The sequence below is a fragment of the Vitis vinifera genome, chromosome 9 (assembly GCF_030704535.1).
Source record: "Vitis vinifera cultivar Pinot Noir 40024 chromosome 9, ASM3070453v1".
In the NCBI taxonomy this organism is placed as follows: Eukaryota; Viridiplantae; Streptophyta; class Magnoliopsida; order Vitales; family Vitaceae; genus Vitis; species Vitis vinifera.
In genome coordinates this window covers 18,069,578-18,084,188 of record NC_081813.1, presented here as the reverse complement: position 1 = coordinate 18,084,188, position 14,611 = coordinate 18,069,578, and the positions used below count along the sequence as shown (strand labels likewise).

General features: G+C 34.1%; 1 protein-coding gene across 2 annotated transcripts; it reads left to right on the top strand.

Annotated features, from left to right (window-relative positions):
• On the top strand, window positions 1-13,938 carry LOC100250190 (pentatricopeptide repeat-containing protein At1g80880, mitochondrial). Of its 2 annotated transcripts, XR_009466600.1 has the most exons (3): window positions 1-630; window positions 7,500-8,903; window positions 13,518-13,938. XR_009466600.1 is itself a non-coding variant. In XM_059739709.1 (2 exons), the coding sequence occupies exons 1-2, from the start codon at window positions 74-76 to the stop codon at window positions 8,587-8,589; spliced, it is 1,647 nt and encodes a 548-aa protein (XP_059595692.1). In that variant the 5' UTR covers window positions 1-73; the 3' UTR covers window positions 8,590-9,090. The 2 variants fall into 2 exon arrangements, 1 of the variants encoding a protein (XP_059595692.1); XM_059739709.1 differs by lacking the exon at window positions 13,518-13,938 and having other exon boundaries at window positions 7,500-9,090.
• The last annotated feature ends 673 nt before the right edge of the window (window positions 13,939-14,611 follow it).

Sequence of the window (14,611 nt, the reverse complement as noted above, 5' to 3'; positions counted from 1 at the left end):
TTGAGCTTGGAACCATGCCCCGGACTTGGATTCAAACCTTCTCCGTCTACTCCAAACTCCCAAACCCCACAAAATGGCACTTTTCACTCTCTCAAAGAAGCTCCCGTTCCCAAGAATCAATCCTCAATTCTTCCTCACCCTTCTCCTCCGCCCCGTTTCCTCACATTCACTTCAAACTCTCTCTCTCACATTTCCTCGAACACCTCTAGACAAGCCGCGTTTCTCAGTTCTCCGTCACCTCTCTACCCAAACACTCTACGACCCATTTGATTTGATCCGTTGCAAAGATGATGTCTGTGATCCACTCGAATCGGGTCTTCCCGAATTGCTCAAACGGCTTGAGGGTTTGTCCTCGGAAGCCGAGGTCATGGCTGTTCTTGATGGGTCCGGAGTGGAGCCGAACCAGGAGTTGGTTTATTGGGCGATTTGGGGGTTGAGAGAGGATTGGAGATTGGCGTATTGGGTGTTCAATTGGGGTGAAAAATGGGGTTGTAATAGTGAGAGGACTCGTGGGTTGGTGATATGGATACTGGGGAATTGTAAAAAGTTCGGTGTTGCTTGGTGTTTGATTCGTGAGTTGCATCGGTCTTCGGTGGATACTCGCCGGGCAATGCTCATCATGATTGATCGGTGAGGCCCAGTTCCCTTTTCTGTTTATTTGTTTGCAGTTGCACTCTGTTTCGTTGCTGAGAAACCTGGAGAAAATGGAAGAAGATAGAACTCTGTATCTCATGTTTTATATGGTCTTAACTTACAGTGAGTAAAAAGCGCTAATCTAATCCCAACTTAGCTTCATAGTTATATGAGGCTCAACAAAGGGGGGATTTTGTTCTTGAGGTTCCATACTACGAAAAATCCAACATTAAAAATATATGTAATTTTTTCCTTTCCTACATTTTCTTAGCAACCAAAAGGAGCTTTATTTTAGTTTTGGTTGAAATAAAGAACTATCAGGAAGTGGAGTATGTGCATTCCATTTATCATTTGATGTATGGTCATACAAGATAAGTTGTTCTTAATTATATTTGTGATAGTGCTTCTTTATCTGCTGCTGAAACTTAAGGGGCCTGTTGGATGGTTTTGTTTTTTTTTTTGGGTGGGAATCTGAGGTTGGGATAGTGTAGCTACAACTGTTCCTGGATTGCCCAAGAATGGGAAAGGTGCTAGATCTCCCATTCTGGTTGGTTGTGGCAGGAATCAGAAGCAGGAATCGAGGATAAGTGTGGGGAACATGGTGGAAATGTGATGCAATGGAATGCTAAATTGGCTTCACATCTTGTTTTCCATTATTAGAGAAAGCAAATTGAACAATCTAGGTTTTCAGATAAACACCAGATATTTAGCTTACCTTCCAAAGGTCATAATATTGAAATAATGAACATGAATCATCTCATAGTTGATAAGATTTGTTTGCATCCTTGACGCCTTAATAATCATATGGCAGTTTGAGTAAACATCAATGGAGATCTTACTGCTCAGGCCAATGCCAACCCTTTTGGGGAATAATGACATATGATGTGAAATATATTACTAATCAGAGTCTCCTTTTAATCACATTTTTTATATTCTGATCTATATGAAGCATTAAACATCTTATTAGAAGCATTGGTAAAGCAACTGCAATAGGTTCACAACCTTCCATACACATGGCCACAAAATTATAAAGCTTAAACTTGTGCTGTAAATTCGTTACAGCTTAATTACCACACAATTCTTAATCCCTTCTATCTCTTTCTTATTCTTTTTTCTCATCTAACAAACAAATAATTATAATAAAATAACACCTAGATCTACTCACCATCCAATATAATAATACAGTAGAAAATCACAATAAACATGTAATATGCACAAGTTGGATTTTAGATATATCAACCAACATGCATTAGACATAATTTTTTAATCGAGTCAAGTTTCTTATGTTCTCATAATCAAACACCCTGTAAAATAGAGAAAATTTTTAGCCTTCCTGTTGAATTGCTGCACTAACTCATCTGTTGAGTCCACTTGAATTTTGTGCCTTGCTTGGCTTCTGTTGCAACAACAAAAATAATAAGAAAGTAATTTTGAATGGCAGAATTTTTGGGAGAGAAATTGCAGAGGTCCATGGTAAAAATCCAATAATCCATGAATCAACCAAACCTACTTACATTAAGCAAAACCAATCCTTCATGTATTAAAAACTCGAACATGCACAAACTACAAGACAGACTGAAATCAAAATTATAATCTATCTAGTTTTAGGTATTCATTTGGAACCCTAAATTTGCCTTTTTGCACAACCCAAAGAAATACCAATGCACCTCAAAACAAAAATTATTGCAAATATTCAATCCCCCAAACAAGAAAAAGGAATAATAATTTTATTCATAAGTGCAGCCAAATATATATAAAAATCTAACCAAAAATTTCTGAATCAAACGGAAAACATGATGAAATTTATACTCTTATAGGAATGGTAAACAAAATCCACTCTCATTGAATGTGAGATGTTGTAGACCTTACATTTAAGTGCTGTCTCTCTTGCTTGAAGAGACAATCAAATCTTTTTTTCTATCTTAAGACAATTTCATTGGCATCATGGAGGCACTCAGTCACACAACAATTGTGATCTAATAATCGAAGAGGGGGTGGAAAATGAAACCCCTCGATCATGACTGTATATGGATATCTTTTTTCCCTTTTTTATGAAATATCTTGGCTTGCTGACCAAAAATCCATTCTAGATGTTGTCATCTCGCTATTCTATTTCTTATGAGCATTGCTACAAAACTTTCTCCTTGATAGAAATTTCTTAGTTGGCATCAAGAAATCTTTGCCAAGCTAGTAGTGTTACTTGAGGTTGGAATTGTGGTTTATTGTATGGCTACTGGTTTCTTGTAATGTTGCTTTCTGTAAAGGGTATCTCATTCTTTATACTTCTTTTTTCTATCTATAAAAGTTTCTATAAAAAAGGGGAAATGTGGGATAAGGTGTAGCCAGGTAAAAATATTTGAACAAATTTGACTTACTTTTCATTGTTTTCAACTCAAAAAGATTAAAGTAGATTTTATTTAACATTAGGAGACTAATGATTGTTTTTTAAATATAATGACTAAAATATCTTTATTAGCAAACTTTTATAAATATAAAAGAAATACTTTAGGTGGCTGATGTCATACATGTGAAAATCATACATGTAATAAAAAAATCAAAACTAAAATATAATAACATTAATTAAAAAATTTATACACTTTCAAACTCTTCACTCCTCATCTAAGAAAGTTAACAAAGCTATAAAAGATTCAAATTTGTATTTTATTTTCCTTTTCTTGCAATTTTCTTTTATTGTAAAGTTGATTTCATGGTAATGTTGACAAATACTTTATTGTTTTAAACTACGTATATCTGCAATCATGAGCTAATATATGTGTGTGTGTGTGTCAACATAGTAATGCTGAAAAATACTTTTTTTTTTCTTTAAACTACGTATATCTGCAATCATGAGCTAATATATGTGTGTGTGTGTGTCAACATAGTAATGTTGAAAAATACTTTTTTTTTTTCTTTAAACTACGTATATCTGCAATCATGAGCTAATATATGTGTGTGTGTGTGTCAACATAGTAATGCTGAAAAATATATATATATTTTTTCTTTAAACTACTTATATTTGCAATCATGAGCTAATATATGTGTGTGTGTATGTGTCAACATAGTAATGCTGAAAAATATTTCTTTTTTTTTTTTCTTTAAACTACGTATATTTGCAATCATGAGCTAATATATGTGTGTGTGCATGTGTCAACATAGTAATGCTGAAAAATACCATTTTTTTTAAACTATGTATATCTACAACATAGTTTTAAAAGGCTCAAGGCGCACTAAGGTGCAAAGTCCTCCTAGAGCCTAAGGCGGGAGCTTTAGTGAAATGAGGCGCCCCCTATCTTACATATATAATTTTATATAATATAATATAATTTAGTAATCATTTATTTGTCCTAAGCACATATACCAAGGCCCCATAAATTTTCCTTTATTTTTCCTCCTCCTCTTCGTCTTCTTCTGTTCTTCACAGGCACATGAGAGGTAGAGGCTGAGCTAGGGCTTGTTTTTGGGTTTTGTTGGCTTCAGAATGAGCAATCTAGGGGCTGGAAGTGAAGAAAAGGTCCAAAACGACGTCATTTTGATCCTTTTTTTCAAAAAAAGAATGGGCTCCAAAATGATGTTGTTTTGGCCCGTTTCTTTTAAAATAACAGGGTCCAAAACGACGTCGTTTTGGTCCTTTTTAAAAAAATAAAAAATAAAAGGGAAAAACGATGTCGTTTTGGTCTCAACAAATAAAAAAAAAAGAAAGAAAAAAGGCTTAGGTTTGATCATGTTCTCCACTGCAACTCATTGTTGGAGAAGAAGAAGAAAACTAGAAGAAGAAGAAGAATGAGGAAGGAGGCGCACCTATTGGGGGTGTCATACCTTGCTGGGGGCGAGCGCCTTGCATGCCGAATCAACACCTTTGTGAAGGGGTGGTGCCTATAGTCAAGTGAGGCTTCGGAGCATGGCATCGTGCTGCCTGGAGCCTAGGTACGCCTTTCACAGTTATGATCTATATATATATATATATATATATATCTATGTGTGTGTGTGTGTGTGTATGTGTGTGAAGGGGTGGCGCCTACAGTCAAGTGAGGCTTTGGAGCATGGCGTTGTGCCACCTGGAGCCTAGGTGCGCCTTTCACAGCTATGATCTGTATATATATATATATATATATATATATATATATCTATGTGTGTGTGTGTGTTTCTAGAAACCAAATTAAAAATGGAAAATAAACATTGTTTTGAAAAGGCGCAAAGCACACTTAAGGTGCAAAAGTGTCCTAAAGCTTAGGTGTAAGGTGCAACTCTACATGCACACCTAAGCGAAGTGAGGCGCAACATATGATACATGTTGATTTTATAAAATGTGACTCAAAATTCAATCTGAGGAACAAAAGATTTAAGATTTCAAGTATTTAAAATAAGTATGCACAATAAACTAACACAATTATATAAAATTTCAATCTACAATTAGAAATTTCAAGAATAAAATATTAAAAAAAAGAAGAATACACATGAGGTGTGCCTCTCCAACAATGTGCATGTGTTGGTAGGCGAGGGGCTATAGCTAGGGAGTGTTTGCTCCTTGAGCCTAGGTGCCTTGAAGCATGCATTTAACAATTATGACATAAACACTAAGCCTCGTTAGTTTCTCAAGAAAATAAAAAACCCAACTCCTAAACCAAAAACCAACATTATCATTTGTTATAGCATCTATAACAACCTCCTGTTTAGGTAGACAACTTGACAAATAGACATACACAAGAATTAGCTTATTGACTCCTTGAATAGCACTATAAGAATCACCCCTAAAAAATTGAAATATTCTCATTATAAATTGGGCGGGACTAATGTTTTTATAAGAAATCTCTAGCCAACCTTCCCGCCATAACAAAACTTCATGAGAAAATATCTTGAGAAATCTATGAAGGTAAAATTAGGTTGCAATAGGAAAATTGGTATTTTACTACATGGTCTTACGACTTTGTAGAGACCAATGTTTTTGGTAAACAATCGCTCGGGCTTGGTCATTGCAACCCCCTTTGTGCAACATTATTATCCAATAGATTTAAGAAACAAAAGGCACCACATAGAAAAGGAAATCTTTACAAAAAGTAAAAAATGATTGGTAAAGTTACTTGTAAGGTGCTGAAACTTAGGGTCAAGGTATTTGAAAAGAATGGAGTTCCTTGAGAGGGTTGAGAGAGAACAATTATGATTTTAGGCTTCATAGAAGGGATTTTGTAGGTAACATCTATTCATTGATTACTGGCTTACACGACATATCTTTTTGATGATCGAGGAAACTTCCATGGCTAAGCCCTTCGGACTTTTCATGGGGGCTCAAACCTTGGTGTATTGATTGTGCTTGCCATAATAAGCACTAGGTAATCCAAGGCATTCAACTAGTAGCACAATTTGAATCTAAGACTATGTGCCTCTACCACACATCCTGGCATTTGCCCTAATCAATTGGGCACCCTAAAAGGCTTTTGCCATACAAGACAATTCGTTAATTTATATGGCATTTTACTTTTGCAAAATAAAATGTCTTATTATTCAACAAAAGGTCATAGATATAATTTTAAGTGATTAGTCTCCTTATTTAAAATAAAATATATTGTAATATTTTTTGGATCAAAAAAGGGAAAAATAAGTTACATTTTTAAAAATATTTTCATCCTGCTGCACCTTTTCCCACTTCTGCGCCCCACTCCCCTCTCTTGAATTTTTAATTATTTCACCTAGGAAGCCTTATCCATTCTGTTTGTGGTTCTATAGAATTAAGTATGGTACATCAAAGTTTGATATTATTTTTTGACACTCTAAAATGATGCTAATCCTCTATAAATTGATGCCTAATTAAGGGCCTGCCATGAATAGTGAGTGAGACCACTTGTCTTTCAATTCTCTTGAAATAGGAAAAAGGTCTAAATGAAGAGTATAGAAGCCCCCATAAGATAATAAAATGAAATAAAGATAAGTTTTAGTTATTGAAAAAAAATATATATATATTCTATTTGGGATAAATTTTGAAGGAAGTAAATGCAGTTGTTAAATCAACCAATTAGCAATATGAGTGAATAATGAAATGGAATGATTTAATGACATCCCCATTTTTTTTTAAAAAAATTTGAAACTTTGTATGATTGTTGCATGTAAAAAAATTGATAGTTGTTTCTCTCAATCCAGTGTTATGTCGTCTCTTACAGTTTCATTCTTTTTTTTTTTTTGTGTTTTTTTTGGAGTGAAAATGAACATTGTCACACTTTGGTTTGGGATCTCATTGTGGAATCACCTTCTTTAGTACATTATATTTTTTGAGCTCTGAATTTTGCAATAGAAAAGTGAAATTTCACTTATTTATTGTGTAGTTTAGTTGGATAAGAAAATGGCGATATATTTGCTTTATGTTGTTCTGATTTGCTCCAAAGTGAAAGCAAAAACCAAGTCTGCTAAATTGTTTTGCTAAAAAGATCACTTTATTAAAAACTAAGAAATAAATATTTTTGTCTTAGCTTATCAGTTGCAGATGCTGCTGTATGGGTGGTAATAGTGTTTAAGCATTTTTTATGGTTATGCAGTGATATTTTGATAAACCCCTTTTTTCCCTTTTTGCTTGTCGTTTTTTGTTTGGAAAAAAAGGCTTCTTGTCTTTTCTCTCATATAGAAGTACTTTTACAATCCAAATCAAACTGATCTTTTTGAGTTCAAAACACACTTCTATTTTATTTTCTCTTTCGAAAAGGAAAGTAAATGATTTCTTCAATTTTGCCAACTAGAAAAAGGGCATTTGTCTTTTCTGATAATTAAATTGGCAGGATTTATTCAAATTTCACATTTATTTTTATTTTTATTTATTTATTTCACACCCCATAAATATTGAGTGAGATTATGTTATTTTCTTCTATTTGTGTTTTTAACAGATATACTGCTGCAAATGATCCATGCAAAGCCATTAAAACATTCCACATTATGGAGAAGTTCAGACTATCTCCAGATCAGGAAGCATTCTACACACTGCTGACTGCTCTATGTAAACATGGGAATGTTGAAGATGCTGAAGAGCTCATGTTTCAAAATAAGAAGCTCTTTCCTTTGGAGACTGAGGGCTTCAATATAATTCTTAATGGATGGTCTAATGTATCTCTTGATATATTTGAAGCCAAGAGAATTTGGAGAGAAATGTCAAAATGCTGTATTGTTCCTAATGCAACTACTTATACTCTTATGATTTCCTGCTTCTCAAAATTTGGAAATCTTTTTGACTCACTGAGATTGTTTGATGATATGAAAAAAAGGGGTTGGATCCCTGGCCTGGAGGTTTACAATTCTTTGATATATGTACTAACTCATGAAAATTGCTTGACGGAAGCTCTCAAAATCCTGGGAAAAATCAAAGAGATGGGCTTGCAACTGGATTCTGCCTCTTACAACTGCATGATACGTCCTCTATGTAAAGCAAAAAAACTAGAAGAGGCAAGAACTATATTGGCTGCTATGATAGGGGAAAATCTAGGTCCAACTACTGAAACTTACCATGCATTTCTTGAGGGTGCTAGCTACGAAGAAACTTTTGAAGTGCTTAAAAATTTGAGAACAGCTGGTTTTGGTCCTAATGGTGATACGTTTCTTCTTATTCTCGATAACTTATTCAAGTTAGATCAACCTGAGAATGCATTGAAGATTTGGGTAGAAATGAAACAGTTTGATGTAGTGCCTGGTTCTGAACATTACAAGGTACTGATAGAAGGCTTGACAAAATTTGGCTGGTTAGTTAAGGCAAGAGAATTGTATGCTGAGATGAGATCAAAAGGATTTTTGGATGATCCAAAGCTTAAGAAGCTTTTGAAGGATCCAGTAGAAGGCGATAGTGGTGAGAGAGAAGGGTGGATGAGGCAAGGCAAGACAGATGTGAGATTACATCATGGGAAAAGCAGTATGATGAGATGGAAAAGACTGGGAAATCAATCAAGAAAAAGGCCTCCACTTGTAAAATCTAATTTGAAGCTCTGACTAAACATAAAACCCATAAGCTCGGTGAAAAGGTCTGTGCCTGGTAAGAATTGCTGGTCATGCTAATCATGAGAAACTAGTATCATATCTATATTGGGGAAACCCCTGAAAGACCTGCAGCTGCATAAGGTTTATACTCAGGAATCTTGAGGCCAGTTGGTTTCGTGGCCTGTTTAAGCAGAATGAATTTGGTGTCGCTTTATGGGAGCAATTTTGATCTTTTGCATATTGCTACTATCTTTATGAGGAAAGTTTCATTGGAAATCTTCAAATTTACAGATTAGTGCTTTCATCAGTCATTGCCATTATTCCTGGTATGCATTTGCTCTGATCTATGTGGTTTATTGTGCATCATTTTCAAGGAAATTGCTTATTAAAATTGTTTTGTAATTTGTTACAATTCCTATAAACTTGTTGGTTCTGTAATGACTGTTTTATTGTTTTGATTGTTGTACATATTATTCTTATCATAATAACACATAGGTAAATATTTTTGCTCTGTCCTTTGCTTTGTCATTTGGCTGATCAAAGTTAGAATTTCAGGGACTAGATTAGCTATAGTTTGACCTTTTCAAAATTGTTGGAACAATCAAAATGCTGTGCATAACTTGCATTTTAAATTTACTTCCTGTTTATAGTTGTGAGATAATATTTTCTAGGATCACTTTTGCTTCAAAGTAAAACTCTAAACTATGATGCATATTGATGGTGGGATCCTAAATGACCTCTTCTGTCATAAATCTTTAGAATAAGGTTTTTTTTTTGCATTTGTCAACTAATTTTGGACAATCTATTGGTAATGGAATGAAATATCTGGAAATGTGATTTGTCGATTTGATTTTATCATTGTGTATATCAACTATTGTTATGTAAGCAATAGAATGGAAGTTATCTTTTAGGATGGTTTCTTATGAGGTTCTTGAACTTTAAACTTTGAAAGAGTTCAAGGTTAAATGTGTATATTTAAAGTCCTTCCTCTTATGACCATTTTAGTTGTGCAATTGCTTTCGCTTTTCCTGAGTAGTGCAAATTTTCTTTCTTTTGATCAAATTCATACATCAGATTATGTAATGGGAAAATAATTTTTTATCCTTGTTTGTATTTAGTGCTTACTATTTTTATGGCAATATAATGTTTGTTTTTCATACAAAAGGAAAAAAAAAAAAAAATCTTCCTCATAGATGTTGTTTGGTTGATTAAAGAAATTTCTAATAAGACTAACTTCAGGGTTCAATGCTTCTCAACCTTGCTCTATAAATTGCCAAATCAAGAGGCAGATTTCTTAGCCAAGTGATTTGTATTGACTGATCTTAGCTGTTGGGAACACTTTGATGTAGGACAACCTTAGGACATTTTGATGGTAGGATAATTCTAAGATGATTATCTACAATCAAATAAGGTGGGCTAGGGTTTCAAATTTTTAGGATTTAAGGAAGGAAACAAGAATACAATTATAGTAGCTGGGTAAAAGGTAAAAATAAAAGATAGGAAAAAAAAAAAAGAAAAAAAGAAAGAAAGATAACCTTAAAATAGCAATGAAGTCTCATAATTGAAAGTTGTAAGGTGTGCAATTTTTTTTTAATTTTTTATTATTCATTATTAATCCCGTTTTACAGTAATTAGTTTTATTTATAAGCTTTGAAAAGCCCTAAAAACTGAATAAAACCATGAAAAAAGAAGCTTAACATGTGCAATAACTTATTAGAATTCTTATTTTTTTTCAAAAATTATTAAATATTCCAAATAATGTGATTAAAAAGAATTTTTTTTTTGATAGGTAAAGATAGATAAGTATATATTAGGAAAAATTAAGATACACTAGAGTACATATGACATATACAAGGAGCACCAAAAGGACGGTCTCGGAAGAAGAATACAAAAAACACCTAATACGCTCAATAGGACCCTACCCACTCTATAAAATCAAACAAAGGCAATGAAGCTTCACTTATATACAAGCTTACCCAAGCAGAAAGATTACAAGGGAAAGAAAGTTTTAACTTTTGATCATTTGTTCCGTATCTTCAAAGGCTCTTTGATTATGTTCACTTCAAATTGTCCAGAAAATGCACAGAAGGGCGGCTTTCTACACCTTTTTCCTTTTCTTCCCTACAAAGGAGTCATGCTAGTTTAAAAGGGTGTCTTTGACCAAGGAGGAGATTGCCTGATCTATTCTAAATAAGGAGAATAAAAGGTGCCAAAGAATCCTTGCTTTGGAGTAGTGAAGTAGCATGTGATCAATGGATTTTCCCTCCAGCTTGCACATGTAGCATCTGTTCACTAGAGCCTGCCCTCTCTTTTGAAGATTGTCTTAAGTCAATACTTTTCCCCAACTTGCTTCCCATGCAAAAAAGCTAACCTTAGAGGGGACCCATGGGTTCTAGATGATGTTTTTTGGGAAAAGGACTGTGCTCTCCTCCTCGAAAGCTGCATTTGACAGAAAACAATCCTTTTCTCCATCTTTCCAAATCACCTTGTCATTAACTTCTCTTCTAATCGTCTTTACTCGCAATGTTGAAAAGAAATTTTCAACAACTTCCAACTCCCAATCATTCACATTCCTTGTGGAATGCGGGACCAAAGTCCTCCCCCTCCTAAGTCTTCCAACAAATCCACCGCCTAAGCTTCCTTTGATAAAGCCAAAGCATACAAAGAGGGAATAGAGGTACACAAAGGCTCCTCCACACACCATCTAATGGTCCAAAACTTAACCCTTCTACCATTACTCACTTCAAAAGAGGTTTTACTAAAGAATAGATTCCATCCCTTCCTTATAGCTTTCCAAACACCAACCCCATAACCACCTCCAACTTCACAAAGGGTGCTTGCTTGCTCCTTCCTTCCCATATTTCCCCTCTTTAATTTGCTTCCGCAAGACTTCCCCTTTAGAAACATATCTCCAACTCCACTTTCAAGGAGGGCCCGATTAAGCAAAGAGAGGCTTCTAATACCAAGTCCACCTTTTTTATCCGTGCAAATAGTAGTCCAACTAACTAAATAAGGCTTCTTTCCCAAATTTCCACCTCCCTAAAGGAAGTCCCTTTGAATCGTTTCTAGTCTCATTCTAACCCTTTTAGGGATTACAAACAAGGACATGAAGTAGATTGGCAAGCTCGACAAAGTACTTCTAATCAAAATAAGTCGTCCCCCTTTTGAGATGTATTGTTTTTTCCACATCGATAGTCTTCTATGAAACTTCTCCATTTCATCCCAAACTGCTTCAGATCTGTCATTGAGAAGGAGTGGGGAAATTTTGGGTTTTAGCCTTGTGAGTTCAACTTTAGATTTTGGGTGAGATTGGCTATGATGGGAATGGGTTCAAGGTGGGTGGTATTGCTTTTTAGAAATTCTTCATTATCAGCTAGTTGATCATGAAGTTCTTCATAGGAGATGGGAGTTCCTTGGTCGTGAATGACACCAAATACTTCTTTACACTCGTTTCCAAGTTTGTTCATGGCAAGGATAACTAGATCTTCTTCAATGGGAGTGGCACTGCATAAGGCAAGCTGATTAGACAAATTTTTTAGTGCCTGCAAATACTAGGAGATAGATTTGTCTCCGTAGGTTGGTGACTTGAGTTTGCCTTTGAGATGGAGGACAAGAGATTGTGATGGGTTAGCATGCGATTTGGTCAGTTTTGACCATGCTTCATAGGCAATGGTTGCAAAAAGTCAAGGGAGAATATTTATTGAGTAGTTATTTAGTTTCTATTTTTGAGTTGTGTCATCCTAGAAGGTTTCTATATCTTATTTTTAGGAGATTTTATTTTGTTTAGTTCAAGTATTTGTAAATAGGAGACTACGTAATATTTGAATAAGAGAATGATAGAAGACAATGAAGTTTTAATTCTCCCCAATTTTATCTTCCTTGTAATTGTGTGACCTCATTACTCCAACAAATTGGTATCAAGCTTCCGCATATCCAACAAAACCTACCAGTGTGGTTTGTCCTACCACCTATCAAAATAATCCAATCATACTCATATCAAGCAATCTGATAGGCAATGAATGAATAGTCATCAAATGTAATAGGTTGGAGAGGAGTCAGATGTCCAATTTGTGGATGTTTGAATGGATTAGGGCTCGGAAAAAGGAATTAAAGAAGTTGTGTTGCAGACCTTGCATGTTTTTACAGTTGAGGCTCTAGGGTATATAGGAGAATTTCTTCGCTAGATTTTGGTAAGTCTCTGTGTGCTTTTTCAGCCCTATTCTTTTATTTTTATTTAATCATTTACTTATTTATTTATTTTTGCAATTTTCCATTCTCTCTTGGGTGTTCATTTTATCTTCCTATTTACATGGGTTTTTGTCCTTCTAACATTTTGTTTTAATTCATACTTCAGAGAGAGGAAAAAAGCCACACCAATTCACCTAGTAATAGTGGAACCTGTGTGTTAGTCAAGTCCATTTTGGTATATTCATTGTGTAAAAACAGTATGGAAGATCTGAACTAAGGCCAAGATTTTCTTGACTACTTTTGTATCCTCCTCCCCTTCAATTTCTTCAATTCCAAGCAATTGGTGCAGAACTTCCTTGTCCTCTATTTTCCTTGCTTTTCCGCCATGCTAGAAAACCTCCAATCTGTTCATTTAGAATCTTTGCTTCTACTAAGAATCACCAAGGGGTATGGTTTTCAAGCTCTTACCAAGTCAGATGTTGGGATGTCGATGTTGTTGGAGTTTTCTGTGTTTCTTTTATTTTTACCTTAATTTGTGTAATGCACTCGATGTTTCTATAGAAACTAAGAAATTTCCATCCTCTTCGGTTTGCTAGTTTGCTAAGAATCCTGTTTTCTGCCATATCTTTGTATACATGTAAATAATAATATGACTTATTCAGGTTTCAGAATACCCATAACCACCTTTAGTTTACTAAAACAATGCAGATTAACAACATATGGTTCCGTGCTCTTATAATCTCTGGTTTCAGGTTGGAACAGAAGAACATTTCTCATCTCCCCATCCTGAGAGTGTGATGATGGTGAGCCCAGAAGGCTGATGAGGCTGAAGCCCTGGATCTCTGGAATACCCTGATCATGTTCAAAATGGAGGATGCTTTAAGTAGGGAAGAAATATGCCCAGGTCTGCAAAACCAACCTTATGCAATCTGCAGCAGGGAATCAATCAGATCAATTTTGAAATTGAAGAGTTGTTGAAAGAATCTGTACAAGACTGGTGATAAGATTGAAGACAACACATGATCAACCCGTATATCTATAGACTCTGGGCCCAAAAGGCATGTACAAAAGAATATGCTTTATTCTTTAGGGAGCACATTCAGAGGCCAAGAGGCCAAGAGTTATTTTTTATTTTTAAATAAAAATAAAATAGAATTTGTTCATTACTGATAATATGAACGTCAATATTTTATGATATCTATTAAAATAAAAATATTTTTGCTTTTATTGTGTTCCCTATAATTTTTATATTATCAGTATAAATTTTAAAATAAACTGAGATTTGTGTGAGTTTTTCAAATATTATAATTCATTATTTAAAAATTTAAAATGGTAGTATTCATTTGTAAGAGAAAAAAAATAAATTATTAAAGGGGTAGCAAAAAGGTATTGTGTGCATGTGATAAAAGTTCCTCTTTTTTTTTTTTTAATTTCCAATTGCCTCTCATAATATTAAAAAATATATATATATATACTCAAAATACCTTAAATTTATCTTACAAAATAAGTATTTTCTCATCCCATCAAATAGGTATTTTTTAAGTTAAAAAACTATTTTTTTTAGTTAAATAACAAACTTTGAGTCTGATTAGTAATAATTGTAGGAAGCGTTTTGTGATTGGTAGTGATTTTAAGAAGTGTTTATAGTTTTTTTAATATTTGAAATTTTTTATCTTTCAAAAATTAAAAACATTTCCTAAAATCATTATTTTTTGAAAAAAATTAAAAGTACGTTTAAGAGTGATTTTAGAAAGCGTTTCTATAACATTTAAATGGTAAATTTTTTTAAGTATTTAAAATATTAAAAGTGTTTCAATCACTCTCAAATGAGTTTTAAGTATTAAAA